The 14,436-nt window shown below is 43.7% G+C and overlaps 1 protein-coding gene across 2 annotated transcripts in view; it reads left to right on the forward strand.

The window, feature by feature from the left end:
• CUL5 (cullin 5) overlaps positions 1-14,436 on the forward strand; it is an 84,244-nt gene that overhangs the window by 10,648 nt on the left and 59,160 nt on the right. For both annotated transcript variants that reach the window (XM_077483953.1, XM_077483954.1), the window contains exons 2-3: positions 9,455-9,564; positions 11,870-11,969. In XM_077483953.1, the coding sequence (XP_077340079.1) occupies positions 9,455-9,564; positions 11,870-11,969 (210 nt within the window). The remainder of the gene's footprint in view (positions 1-9,454; positions 9,565-11,869; positions 11,970-14,436) is intronic.

Genomic DNA, 14,436 nt, shown 5'->3' on the forward strand with positions numbered 1-14,436 from the left:
TTTTTTTTCCCCACGATTCATTGGGTGACTATTGCAGTAAAATTGTGCTACCAGAATCATGGGACGCCTGTGATTCTATTTGCAAGATTTTACATTTGTAGCCCCCATAGGCATAGATGAGAATGGAGCCCAAGGCCTCATGCACACTGGACGTGTTTACAGCTGCTGTTTTTGGCTTCAGACATTTTCTTTTCTTTTTTTTGCAGCAATTAAACTCCCCCGCATGTTATTCCAGAGGAATGAAGAGGGGGGCCATACTTCCGAGGGATGGCGCTGTCTCCTGAAGTGGGGAAGGGGGACCAGTCAAAACGGGTCCCCTGTCCCCCTTCTCCCTGAAAGATGCCAAATGTGGCATTGGTTGGGGGGGCGGGTAGCAAATAAGTGGAAGTTCCACTTTTGGGTGGAACTCTGCTTTAAGGACTGCAAAATAAAACTCCTGCTTCTCATAAAAATAACATACCGTATGTTTCACTCATATCACAAACTCCAGAGATGGGCTACTGAGAAAGATCGGGGTCTGCGTTAGTGGAAGGGGTTTCAATCCAGATGTCCCACACTTTGTGGAACTTTTTAGGGCATCCCCTCAACAAATAGGTGGCCTTATATAGGGTCAGAGTAGAATTGACCATATTTTTCCATGTTGCTAGGGTGGGGGGGGCAGATGGGGGTTTCCATTGAAGAAGAATTTTCCTAGCGTAGAACAATAACAGCCTAATTTAGAGTTCTAGAGGCTCGCCTAGTGGCTCTACCAGACCCTATATACTGGCCACTGTGAGCGGTATTGAAATAAGTGGTCACTGTGTACATAAACGATAGCACCTCTGCCCAGAATGTGAAGATATGGGGGCATTGCCAAAAGATGTGCATGAAATCTGCTGGGTTCACGAGCATCAAGGATGGTTAACACTTTAAACTAGTCAGACACTATAGCATTGCACAGTGCTGTTGGTCTAATACTGGTAGCTTGCTGACAGGAGGAGATATCAAAGTCACCCCATGCCATTGTTGTGCTGTTTGTTCATGTCACTTACCAGTGATGGTCTGTCTTGCTAATTCAACCCCAACCCTTTATACTCACCATTATTGTGCTGCTCTTTGCAAAATACCCCATGATTCCTAGTACGGGGAGGTCTGACATGCAGCTCACACAACATTTGGAAACCGCGATCCAAGGGAGGGACAGAACAGGAGAGTGAGGTGAGCATTAGATAGAGGGCAGACAAGAGGAGTGCAAGTACTCTGGAGAGAAGTGAAAGCAAGGCTCGGCTATGCTGTCTGGATTGCAGCACTGGCTGAGCAGAGTTGTGAGTTAGGTTGCACATGTATTTGCTAACTGAGAACGGAGCAGTCTGATTGCAGCTTTGTTGTAAATAGTCTTTTTTAGAACTCGTTGAAAGGTTGTAGTTTGATGCAATGCTACTCTTATAGCTGATGTACTAAATTATTAACTGGGTGCACAACAAGGTTGTCATGTTATGCAAGTTAAAGGATTCCTGGGATCCTTTACATTGGGGTCTCTTCTGGCCTCCAGAACACTCTGAATTTAAAGCTGAGAAAGGCCGTTTCTGCTTTCTTCTCTCCCTAAGAAGGTTGCCGGTTGTTGAGCTCTTTGGGTGTTGCAGGAGATCTGGATCAGTAAAATGGCAGAATCTAAGAGCATAACATGATATTGGAGACGGGAAGTTCAGCTTTACACTCAAAGGAGAAAACCATGGGGAGAATAAGTGAGTTGAAGACCATACTAATTACAATCATAACCAGTTCTGTTTAACGCCTTGGCTGCTTCCCCATACAGTTGTTGTGTCTATATACAGTATGTCAAATACACACCAAGAGGTGGCTAAGTGTCTCACATTCCCTTTTCAATGGAGGAAAGGGGACAAGGCATTTGTAATGCAGTTGCTGGTGTGAGCTGAGGTATACACAATGCCAATGTTATGATTACAGCACATCACACTGTTTACTTTTTAGTCCTTTTTTTTTCTGACTTTACTGGAAGGATACAAAATGTCATTTCATTCATGTTTATTTACTGCAGTGTGTTGCAATGCAATGTAGACATGTTGTGGTGAAAAACCATACTTTTTAATTTTTTTTTTATTTATTTTTTTTAGCACACACCACCACAACGTAGTGTTGTGAACTGAACAATTAGGACATTTTGCTTTGTCCATGTTTTGGGACTGTGTTGGGCAAGGGTGACCAGTGCAGCCCAATGTACCTGGGATGAACGCATATACACAACTTCTGTTCAGTGACTGAAGGAACAGAAGATATGTGTGTGTGTGTGTGTGTGTGTATATAAATATGCGATAGACAATGAGACACTGTGTGTGTGTATCTATCTCATGGGTTGCTTTCTAGTTTTTATGCTGCTGTTCGCATTACTTTTGAAAGTCCACCCAGGAAAGAAGGAAAACCCAACAGGATTTTACTGAGGTATGTGTGGCATTTTGCCAGTCTCTTTGCTTAAGCTTCATTGAGCCGTGTTCTACACATAGTTTCAGTGTTGCTGGCCTAAATCCTTCTTTGTTAGGACAAGTAAGTCACTGGTGTGAAAATACAGGATTTGTGTGCTAAATATGAATTGGCTGTTTCTTTGGTACACTTCTAATGCATGCTACAGTTTCCCCGTATAGAAAGTATCCCCCACACCCTTGGTCTGTGTCCTGTTGGGGAGATTTCTCTTGATTATTGTCACAGCAGGAAGTAAGAGGAAATCTCTTCCAAGCGAGGTAAAATTCCTTTTTTTTTTTTTGTTGTTACTGGAATAGATTTCAATTATGGAAGGTTTCCCCCTACTACATTTGACAACTCAAAAATGTTGGATTTCTCGTTGCTTTCTGTTTCAGGGTCAGTAATCACCAGGATCAATAAAGGGAGTGAATCTATAGCACTTTTTTCCCTGGGTCACCTGACCCTTAGATCCTCTGAATCAGACTTGGCAGTTAAAGTGCTGGTAAATTCTTACAGACCACTTTAGCCTACAGGTAAGCCTAGATTAAGGCTTACCTGTAGGTGCAAGAAATTTGTCCTTTTAACCTACACGTGTAAGGAGATATTTCCCTAAAAACGGGCACCGATGTCTACGGCGCAGGCGCACTGAGCGTGCCATTAGTGAAGGTGATCATGCACCGGAGTGACGTCTTTGCTGCTCCGGCCAGTCACAGTGCCGGAGCAGCGATACCAGTAAGTCACTCTGGGTATCTTGGCAGCAACGGAGGATGTGGAGGAGGGTCGCTTCGGGGGCTTTGATCTCAGGTAAGTAATTCATAATGCGCTAGTATTTGTCCTGCAGTGTGTTTTTTGTTTTGTTTTTTTCAATTAGAGAGGGCTTACATCCTCTTTAAAGTGGAGCTTTACAAAAGTGAAAGCGGGTATTTTTTATTACATTTTTGCAGGTACCCGCTTCCACTTCCTCAATTCTGGCCTAGGCGAGACTGACATGCCCATAGGCTTAACGTGATATTAAAGGCATTTATTTTATTTTTTTTAAACATGTTATACTTCCCGTATTTATCGGGGTATAACACGCACCAGCGTATAACACGCACCCCAAGTTTAGGAGGGCATTTTAAGGAAAAAAGTTTTAGGAGGGAAGTTTAAGGGAAAAAAAACTTACATTTAAATGCCCGTCAATGCAGCCTTTACAGTGTGCATCTGCAGCCTTGTCCATCATTGCAGAATGATCAGCATCATTTGCAGCTTGCCCAGCGCTGTTTGCAGCCTTGCAGAGTGTCATTTGCAGCTTGCCAGTGTCATTTCCAGTTTTGCCCAGCGCCGTTTGCAGCCTTGCCCATGTTTAAATATCCCGCCGCCGAGACAGACCGAGCGAGCGCCGCCGAAAAAGACCGAGCTGTCTGCTCGGCTCCGCTCGTAGTCCCGCCTCCCTGCTGTTTATGGAGCGAGCGCTGCCGAAAAAGACCGAGCCGACTCTACTGTGTATTCGGCTTGGCTCGGCTCGCAGTCCCGCCCAGTATGGACGGGACTGCAAGCCGAGCCAAGCCGAGTACACAGTACAGTTGGCTTGGTCTTTTTCGGCAGCGCTCGCTCCAGAAACAGCAGGGAGGCGGGACTACGAGCGGAGCCGAGCAGACGGCTCGGTCTTTTTCGGCGGCGCTCGGTCTTTTAGACTCACAGACAGTGGGGATCGGCGTATAACACGCACTCACCTTTTTCCCTGATTTTAAGGGGGAAAAGGTGCGTGTTATACGCCGATAAATATGGTACCTGCTCTGTTTACTGGTTTTGCACAGAGCAGCCCTGATCCTCTTCTTTTCGAATACCCCGCCGGCATTGCAGGCCCAGTGCCACCAGAGCAAGCAGCTTGCTATTGGGGCACCCAAGCAGGCTCACTCCCGATCCGCTGCTGTGCGTGTTTATTCACACACACAGCCGCAGATCGTCTCCACCCCCTCTCTCTTCTCATTGAATTACTGGCTGTGATTAACAGCAGTGGGAGCCAATGAGGAGGGAGAGTCCCTCTGGATTGAGATGGGGCTCAGGTAAGTATTAGGAAGGCTGCTGCACACAGAAGGTTTTTTTACCTTCGTGCATAGAATACATGAAGGTAAATAACCTTGAGCCTTTAGAACCACTTTAACCACTGCCCACAGTCTTCCTTGAGCACATCATATGTCCCAGGAGGCTGCAGAACCAGTTCCACAGTGCCATGCAATCTCGCACACAGCGGTAAGGAGAACCAGCTGCAGGAAGACCGCACTAAATCCCCAGCATCTGTAATTACCTGATTTTTTTATTTTTATTTTTTTTAACCACTTTCCAACTGCTATAGCCAATGACGGCGCAGAGAGGTCGGCCAGTTCTGGGAGGGTGCCTTATGATGTGTAGGCAAGTGGTTAAAAAGTCATTTGTAGCTGCTGACTTTTAAAATAAATAAGTGAAGTTCCTCTTTATGTTTCCTCAGGTTCGTACTTCAAATTTGCTTGTAAGGTATACTTCCCAGTACTGTCATCAGTTGTACTGGTACAGGTTGGCAATCAGGACATGCTTCTGGCTGGCAATGGTACAAAATGACACTGCACTGGTGTGGCCAGTGATCAGGAATGTGCAGTGTGGATTTAAAGACTAAATGTGTCCCATTTAAAGGGTAACTCCACATTCATGGGAAAATAACAAATATAAAAAAGAATATAGTATCCAATTATGACACAAGTCATATTGTAATTGGGAGAGGGATATACATTTTTTATTTATTAAAGTAGTGCTAAAGGCTGAGACTTTTTTGTATGGATGTAATCATCTTTAAATATAATGCATATGATTTGCACAGGGATCACACTTGCATCTTGCATTGCATCCACACCAAAATCTTTTTCTGTCGCACCTGATTCTGGCAATGGCACTGCGTTTTGTCATTTGTTTCGGCGTGTCATTAAGATAACATTGACACTCAAGCAGATGGCATGGATGATGTGCGATTGCTTAGAGTGCGATGTCATGCGGGGGAAACGCAGTGAATCTTGTGTGTTTCCCACATTGCATTAGTGTGAACCGAGACTTAATTGTAATGCCTTAAAGGAGAAGTATAACCGAAGGTCATTTGGCTGTTCTGCTCCTATGGGATCACAGAAGTGCAATTTGTTTTGCATTCCTGTGACCCGGCTGAAGATCGCTCTCTGCTGACATCACAGAAGTCGAGTCACTGAGAGCCTGAGCCGGCCGCTGTGCCCCTCCACAGCCCAGCACTTCAGTGAGCGAGGAGGGGGCAGAGCAGAGAGTTGTGACTGGCAGTCAGCAGCTCTCTGCTCGGGGAGCTGTCAGAACCAAGCGATCAAGGCATTGCTCCTTACACATCCACAGCTTCTCAGGTACTTAGTCCGGTTCACATATATGCAATGCAAGAACCAGCGAGATTCCAGTGCAGGTTCCAGCATCGTATGTCACCTGTTGATGGATCACACTGACCTCTGCAAACCGCTGCAGGTGTCAAGGCAAAGTTAATGACTCCCCCAGATCGGATCGCAGTGTGAACAGCCAAATGGTGCAGGAATCGGATCACATAGGTGTGAACAGCCATGCGATCCGATTCCAGTGCAGCCCAAAAAAGGGTCCTAGACCATTTCAGTGCAAATGTGATGCAAATTCAGCCATACAATCTGAATGGCTGAATTCGCATTGCACAGACATTGCATGTAATCTGCACAGCAGTGTGATGGGAATCGCATGCAATGTCTAACATCACACCAGTGTGAACCCAGCCTTGCTGTATGGCTGGTGTACTGAGCTGTATACTGATAAGTAAACAAATAATGCATTTTGTGTGCCATCTAATTGACCAAACAACTAATTGATAAAACAAAATAGCTGTCAACAATTTTCATTATCGATTTATTGCCGATTAGTTGTTTCAGCCCTAACTGGTGTATTTATTTTATTTTAGTGCTACCTTTTCCCTTTTTGCCGTAGTTTTGGGACCCAAGTCTAGGTTAAACCCAGTGAAAAGATTCCATCTTCTGTTGGGTCCAAAGCCAGTGACTGTGCCATACACAGCTACTGTGCCACAATAAACTTCCGTTTTTTTCTTTTTTGGAAAAAAAATATAAATCTGTAAAAGGAAAGCAAAATATCTTTTGTGCTTCATGTTTAAATAGGTATGTGGTAAAACCATAATGTAACACATAAAACACTAGTGCATGTAACATGGAATAAAGGCACTTTGTGGGTAAATGAATAGTGAATGGAAGATGGACTGTGCTGCACATGTGAAATAATACCCCCCCAGCATGTGGCCTGGTCTGTTTATTTATAGAAAAGCACATAGCTGTGCTGCAGGACCATCTAGGAACTTGTCAGATTTCTATTCTGGTGTCCTCTATTCATGCAAGGATAATGTATAATAAAGATGTTTATATACTTTTTTTTTTTTTTTTTTTTTTAATGGTTATTAGCAAAATTCCAGTCTTTCCATATGGGGTTTAGCTAGTGTGGCGTTTAAGGATTATTTTTAAGCAGACAATTCAGAATTCAGTTTGTTATTGCTATACATGCTGTATTGTGGCACCTGGGTTTCAATGCCTGTTTTTAGAAGTGTACGCTAATGTAGATTTCCACTGTTCCTTTTTGTGTGTTAATCTAATTATTTTCGTTAAAAATGACAAACATTTTATACTTACCTGCTCTGTGCAGTGGTTTTGCACAGAGCAGCCTTGATCCTCTTCTTCTTGTTTCCCTCGCTGGCGCTCCTGACCCCTCCCCCCTGTTGAGTGCAGCTTGCGATGGGGACACCCGAGCCAAGACGCAGCTCCTTGTGTCCTTTAAAACAAGGAGCCACTGCCTATCCATGCCCCCTCTTTCTCCTCATTGGCTCACTGACTTTGACAGCAATGGCGCCGCACTGCAATCTCAGCCAATGAGGAGGGAGAATCCCGGACAGCCGAGTCTCTTGTGCAACATTGCTGGATCTATATGGGCTCAGGTATGTATTAGGGGGGCTGCTGCACACACAGGAGGTTTATCCTAATGCATAGAATGCATTAAAATAAAATAAAAACTTCTGCCTTTACAACCACTTGAATTCCAGGAATTTTGTAAAAAATAAAAATAAAAAAAATGAAGGCACTCTTGAAGTCCAGCAAAGTGCATGACACCTCCTGGGCTTATCTCTATTATTTATATCAGCTTTATAGTACTCTCAGGAGACAGCTTTTACTGTTTTCACTTTCTGAGCTATGCATCTTAAACACAAGAGTCACTGCAGCTGCTATGCCTCAACCCTCCCCTCCTCTTGCCCATTCACAGAAGTCTTGGTGTTATGTGAAAACAGTTACAAAATACAAAGGCTTCTGTGAATGGGCAGCAGAGGGGAGGGTGTAGTTGTTCTGTGTGCTTCCCTCCTCTCATATCCTGAAGCCTAGTACACACGGCTAAATGTCGGGCACATCGGCCAGTTCAATAGCAACCAGCTGACATTCCGTGTGTACTGGAGTTGGTCTGACAGAAGCTGGCTTCTGTAAAAAGAGACATGATCGAAAAAGGTCTGCCGATCGGCTCCCAAACAGTGCTCTTAGCCAATGGCTGATGCCGCGTACACACGATCGGAATTCTCATCGGAAAAAAAACTGATGGTTTTCCCGACAGAATTCCGACAGAGTTCCACTCAGGCTGCCTTGCCTACACACGGTCACACCAAATTCCGATCGTTTATAACGCGGTGACGTACAATACTTACAACGGGACTAGAAAAAGGAAGTTCAATAGCTTCCCTCTCGTAGTTGAATCTGAGCATGCGTGATTTTTGACATGTTGGACTTGCATACACACGATCGGAATTTCCGATAGAAAGTTTTTCCGTCGGGAAAATTGAGACCGTGCTATCCAATTTTTGGCTGGCGGAAATTTGGACAGCTAAATTCCGATGGAGCATACACACGGACGCATTTTCCGATGAAAAGCTCTCATCTGTCTTTTTCTGTCCGGAATTCCGATCGTGTGTACGCGGCATGAGAGAGCTGACTGGAGCTTTCTGGCAAGGGGCTGTCCCCCTGTCAGAACACAATAAAACAGCAGGGGAGATCGATGTACTAATTTTGGAAAGTTAGTACAGCTACTCCTCCTGAGCTGTCAGGTTTTTCTTGTTCATCCCTGCTGGGTTGAACGAAATGGAAAAAAATAAAATAAAACAATACTAGTGTGTAACAGGCTTAAGGGCCCTTTTACAATATGTTTTCCCACAGTTTTTTCCTTACAAGAAAAACACAAGAAAAATGTTTCCCTTTAAATCCTATGGGACTTTCACACCACTGCGTTACAGGTGCAGTCCGTTTTGAAAAGTCCTGCATGCTGCATCTTTGTACCATTAAAATGAATGGAAATTGCGATTTTGCTACAGAGCAATGTGAAAGTAACCTAAAGTTGGGTACAAACTACAGTTTTTTTTTTTTTTGCGTGCAACCCAGCGGGCTGAAGAGCAGTGCAATAATGAGTCTCCAGGCATTTTATACAGCTGTTTCCAAATTTGCCATAGTTTCGGGGTAGTCTTTTTTTCAGTTACAGAAAACTGTGTCTCTGCACAAAACCAGCTCTATGAAGACTTTGTCTGGCCAGTTTGTGGAGGAGCTCAAGTGGCCAACACAGGGCTCTGACCTTCGCCTTATTTGTCACCTTTGGGGTGATTCAGAACATCACATTTTAGTCTTCTTATCCAACATTAGTACCTGAACTCACAAATGCTCTTTGGGCTGAGAGGCCACAAACTCCCACACACCCTTTCCAAATCATGTGCAAAGCCTTCCCGGAGGAATGGAGGTTGTGAGGGTGAGGTGGAGTTTTGGAATGTCTCATAAGCTTATATATATATATATATATATATGTCATGGTCAGGTTTCCCTAAACGTTTTTTCTCTAAAGCATGTGTGTATTTTATTTATATATTTTCTCTGTAAAATTTAAGAATTTTACATTAGTACTAATTTTTGTTTTTCTTTTGAAACAGAATAAAGGTTCCCTTCAATTTGAGGACAAATGGGATTTCATGAGACCTATAGTCCTGAAGCTCCTACGACAGGAGTCCGTCACAAAACAGCAGTGGTTCGATCTCTTCTCGTAAGTCTTCGATAAAGTAGTACTTTTATATCATTCTGCTGAAAAATTCTCATTAACCACTTCCCACCCAGCCTGTAGCAGAATGGCAGCCAGGAAGTGGTTCCGTTATCCTGACTGGGAGCATCGTATAACGTCCAGCAGGATCGCGATTGCATGCCCGCCCGGACGCACAGCATGGCAATTGGTGCTGTGTCAGTCTGACACACCGCATCTCCAATCTAGGTAAAGAGTCTCTGATAGAGGCTCTTTACCACGTGATCAGCTGTGTCCACATTTTGAGAGGTCCTGTCATGCTTTTTTTCTATTATAAGGAATGTTTACATTCCTTGTAATAGGGAAAAAAGTGACCCAAAATGTTTTTTTTAAAAAGACAGTGCAAAAATAAAAGGTAAAATAAGAAAACATTTTTTTTAAAGCACTCGGTCACGCTGAGTTCGTGCGCAGAAGCGAACACATACGCAAGTCGCGCCCACATATGGAAATGGTGTTTAAACCACACATGTGAGGTATTGCCGCGATCGTTGTAGCAAGAGCAATCATTTTAGCACTAGACCTCCTCTGTAACTTAAAACTGGTAACCTGTAGAAATGTTTAAACAATGCCTATGGAGATTTTTAAGGGTCAAAGTTTGTCGGCATCCCACCAGAGGGCGCAATTTTGAAGCGTGACATTTCGGATATCCGTTTACTCGACGTAACATTATCTTTCACAATAAAAAAAAAAATGGGCTAACTTTACTGTTGTCTTTATTTATTAATTAAAAAGTGTATTTTTTTTTTCCCCAAAAAAATGCCCTTGTAAGACTGCTAAGCAAATACAGTTTGACATAAAAGTATTGCAACGACTGCCATTTTATCCTCTAGGGTGTCTGGGAAAATCAAATATAATGTTTGGGGGTTCTAAGTAATTTTCTAGCAAAAAAACTAAATTTTAACTTGTAAACACCAAATCTCAAAAAGAAGCTCGGTCCTTAAGTGGTTAAACACTGTCTTTCACTGCATAACAAGAAGCAGAGCCTGTATATGTAAAGTGCACGACAGCTGCCCATGTATGTGTGTGATTACAGACTAGACTCAGAAATACGTTTTTTACTTTCAATAATTTTTATTATTATTATCGTAAGAAGGTTAACAATCAGGTCAAAAGAAACCACATAAAGCAGGCAGGGCCCTGGCAGAAGTATATAAAAATAGTGAGTGATAAACACAGCCATATGTAAAGCATTGCTATATGACCAAATAAAAGAGTAGGAAGAAGCATAGCAATCTTCTTACTGCATTATTATAAATTTTTCATTTACCAACACAATTTTTAGTCAATTAAAATGGAGGGGGCAGTGTCCAGGCACATGGCAGATCCCAACTCCATTGTCACGATGACGCGGTGCCTGGACTTTCTGTCATGTCAGCAGAGAGCAGACTTCAGACCACTCTCTGCTGAAAAACGGGTCACATGAGTGCAAAACTAATTGCACTTCTGTGATCCATAGGAGAAGTACAGCCAAATGAGCTTAAGCTATACTTCTCCTCTTAAAGGGGTTGTAAAGATTCACATTTAAAAAAAAATAAAAATAACAAACATGTCATACTTACCTGCTCTGTGCAAGGTTTTTGCACAAAGCAGCCCCGATCCTCTTCTTCTGGGGTCCCCCACCAGTGTGCCTGGCCCCTCCTCTTCATTGGATGCCCCCACGGAGAGCTGCTTTCCATGGGGGCACCCGTGCGGGTGCGCTCCTGAGTCCCGCTGCTGCATCCATTGACACAGATGGCAGGGCTTGGCCCCGCCCCCATGTCACTGGATTTGATCGACAGCAGCGGGAGCCAATGGCTCCCGCTGCTATCAATCTATCCATAGAATACATTAAGGTGAAAAACCATGAGACTTTATAACCCCTTTTAAAGTGTCCAGTTGTGCTCTTGAGCTGCCACCCTGGCACACAGGCTTCTACTGCAAACTACAAGTAGCTGTTTCAATGCTCTTTATGCAGTCATGGTCTACTAATATCACATTGGCTGCAGAGGCAGCAGGATAGGGAAAAAAAGTATTTTCATTTCAAAAAAGCAATTGTTTATAAAACAATGAGCGTTGGTAAACGAAATGTTATTCAGTCAAGGTTTATATGCACTTTTAAACCCGCCATCATGGCATGGGTTACAACTACGGTTGTGAAATTCATGATTTTGTTGTCATGCATTACATTGAAATGTATATTTCTTGTGGGGACTCTTTAACATATTTTCTTCCCTTTACTTTGTGGACTATCTGGCTCTGAAAGGTGATACATTTTTTATTTATTTTATTTTAGGGATGTGCATGCAGTTTGCCTATGGGATGACAAAGGACCAGCAAAAATCCACCAGGCTTTAAAAGAGGACATTCTAGAGTTTATAAAGCAGGCTCAAGCTGTGAGTAGTATTGTTTTTTTTCTGTTCTTGACCTAATACTTGAGTGTTCAGTGAGTTTATCTCAATTTCTCTGGGAGACATTGCATAAATGTAATATAAGAAAATTAAATACCGTTGAGTATCTGCCATAATTCCCTTGCACTTAAAGTGGATATAAACCCTCTCCTATACCCAGTGAAGTGAATAGTCTCAGATGATACACAGAAATGAAACAAATCTCCCTATTTTATTTGTATATCTTCTGTCTCCAGCTTTATATACTGTTTAGAAGGTGAACATTGTGTTCTTCTTTTTTTTCCTTCCTGTTTCAGCAGTGTGTGTGGAGTCTTGGCATACACTGTCTGACAACTGATTGGAGCAAAGGCACACAACCCCACTCCACATAGGCAGAGGAAGGAAGGAATGTGCAGAGCTGTGCTGTGAATAGACCAGTTCTCTGCTAATCTATTTATAGCACCAACCCCACACAAATTTCCAGCTGCTTTTATCTCCCCTCTCAGAGAACTTGTCAGACATTATCCTGCTGATAACAGAAGAATGGAACAGCATAAAGACAGGGCTTTGGAGAGAGATAGGTAAACACTACAGATATATCTACCTAGGTTAAAATTTCATGAATCGGGTTTACATTTACTTTAACCGCTAGCTGACCAGCAACCGCAGTTGTAATGCGGCAGCATGGCTCGGCTGTGCGAATTGCCGTTATGCTACGTTGGTAGCATAAACAACCACTAGGAGGCGCTTGCTCCCCGAGCAAATGCGAGTGCCCGGCCATCTCGATCACCGCCGGGCTCCCGCGATCGCTTGGGCACACGGAGAACCGGTTCTCTGAGCAGTGAACTGACAGATTGTCTGTTCATACAGAGTATGAACAGCGAGCGGTTCGCTTCCCTTCACAGTCCCATCCCCCCCTTCACTTAGAACACTCCCTAGGATACATATTAACCCCTTCACTGCCCCCTAGTGTTAACCCCTTCACTGCCAGTGACATTTTTACTAGTGATGCACTGAAATTTCGGCCGCCGAAACATATCGGCCGAAAATGGCCTTTTCGGCAATTTGCCAAAAGAGAAATGTTGCCAAAAAGGGGCAGGCCATCCCGCCAGGTGCCACACATGTTTCATCCCGGCACGCCCCTCAGTCTCCCCTCCCTCCTCCTCTCACTCCTGTCATACACAGCCTGCCAGTGCCTGGTAATGCATGTCACGCTGTGTGGATCTGAATCGCCGTGCAGCTGATGTAATGATGTCCCGCCTCCTATGTCACACGGCACAATAATTCCTAGCATTGGATCAGAGTGCTGTCTATCACAAGAGGCAGTCTAGGAGGCGGGACATCGTTACATCGGCTGCACGGCGATTCAGATCCACACAGAGTGACATGCATTACCAGGCACTGGGAGGCTGTGTAGGACATGAGTGAGAAGAGGAGGGAGGGGAGACTCTGAAGGGGTGTGCCGGAATGAAACTGGCTGCACGGTGATTCAGATCCACACACTGCAACATGCATTACCAGGCACTGGTAGGCTAAGGCTGCACAACATGGCCACTGGCAGGCTGCACAACATGGCCACTGGCAGGCTGCACAACATGGCCACTGGCAGGCTGCACAACACGGGCACTGGTGGGCTGCTGCATCTGATTGGCACAGACACTGGTGAGGCTGCATAAGGGGCACAGGCAGGCTGCTACAACTGACTGGTAGGCTGCATCTGACAGGCACTGGTGAAGCTGCATTGATCCTGTACCACGTCTGCAGTCTCTGACCATCTCCTGTACCACGTCCCCAGTCTCTGACCATCTCCTGTATACATTCTTTATTTTTTTTAAAACAGTCACTTTCGGTATCGGTGCTGTATCGGTTTTCAACCTAGTGTATTTTTCATTTTCGGTATCGGTACCAAAAAACCCATTCAGTGCACCCCTAATTTTTACAGTAATCAATGCAATTTTAATTGCACTGATTGCTGTATTAATGCCAATGGTCCCAAAAATGTGTCAAAATTGTCCGACGTGTCCGCCATAATGTCGCAGTCATGATAAAAATTGCTGATCACCGCCATTACTAGTAAAAAAAAAATTATTAATAAAAATTCCATAAAACTATCCCCTATATTGTAGACGCTATAACTTTTGCGCAAACCAATTAATATACGCTTAGTGTGATTTTTTTTTTTATTATTTACCATAAATATGTACAAGAATATGTATTGGCCTAAACTGAGGACTTTTTTTTTCTTCAAAATTTTCGCTCTTTTTTTTTTTTGTTTATAGCGCAAAAATAAAAACCGCAGGGGTGATCAAATACCACCAAAAGAAAGCTTTATTTGTGGGAGTCACATCGTACGACCGTGCAATTGTCAGTTAAAGCGACGCAGTGCCGAATTGCAAAATGTGGTCTGGTCTTTGGCCAGCCAAATGGTCCAAGGCTTAAGCGGTTAAGCTAGAACTAGGGAGGGTTATAACCC

This window comes from Lithobates pipiens, unplaced genomic scaffold (genome assembly GCF_037356315.1).
Source record: "Lithobates pipiens isolate NorthernLeopardFrog02 unplaced genomic scaffold, aLitPip1_a1.2 Scaffold_16, whole genome shotgun sequence".
In the NCBI taxonomy this organism is placed as follows: domain Eukaryota; kingdom Metazoa; phylum Chordata; class Amphibia; order Anura; family Ranidae; genus Lithobates; species Lithobates pipiens.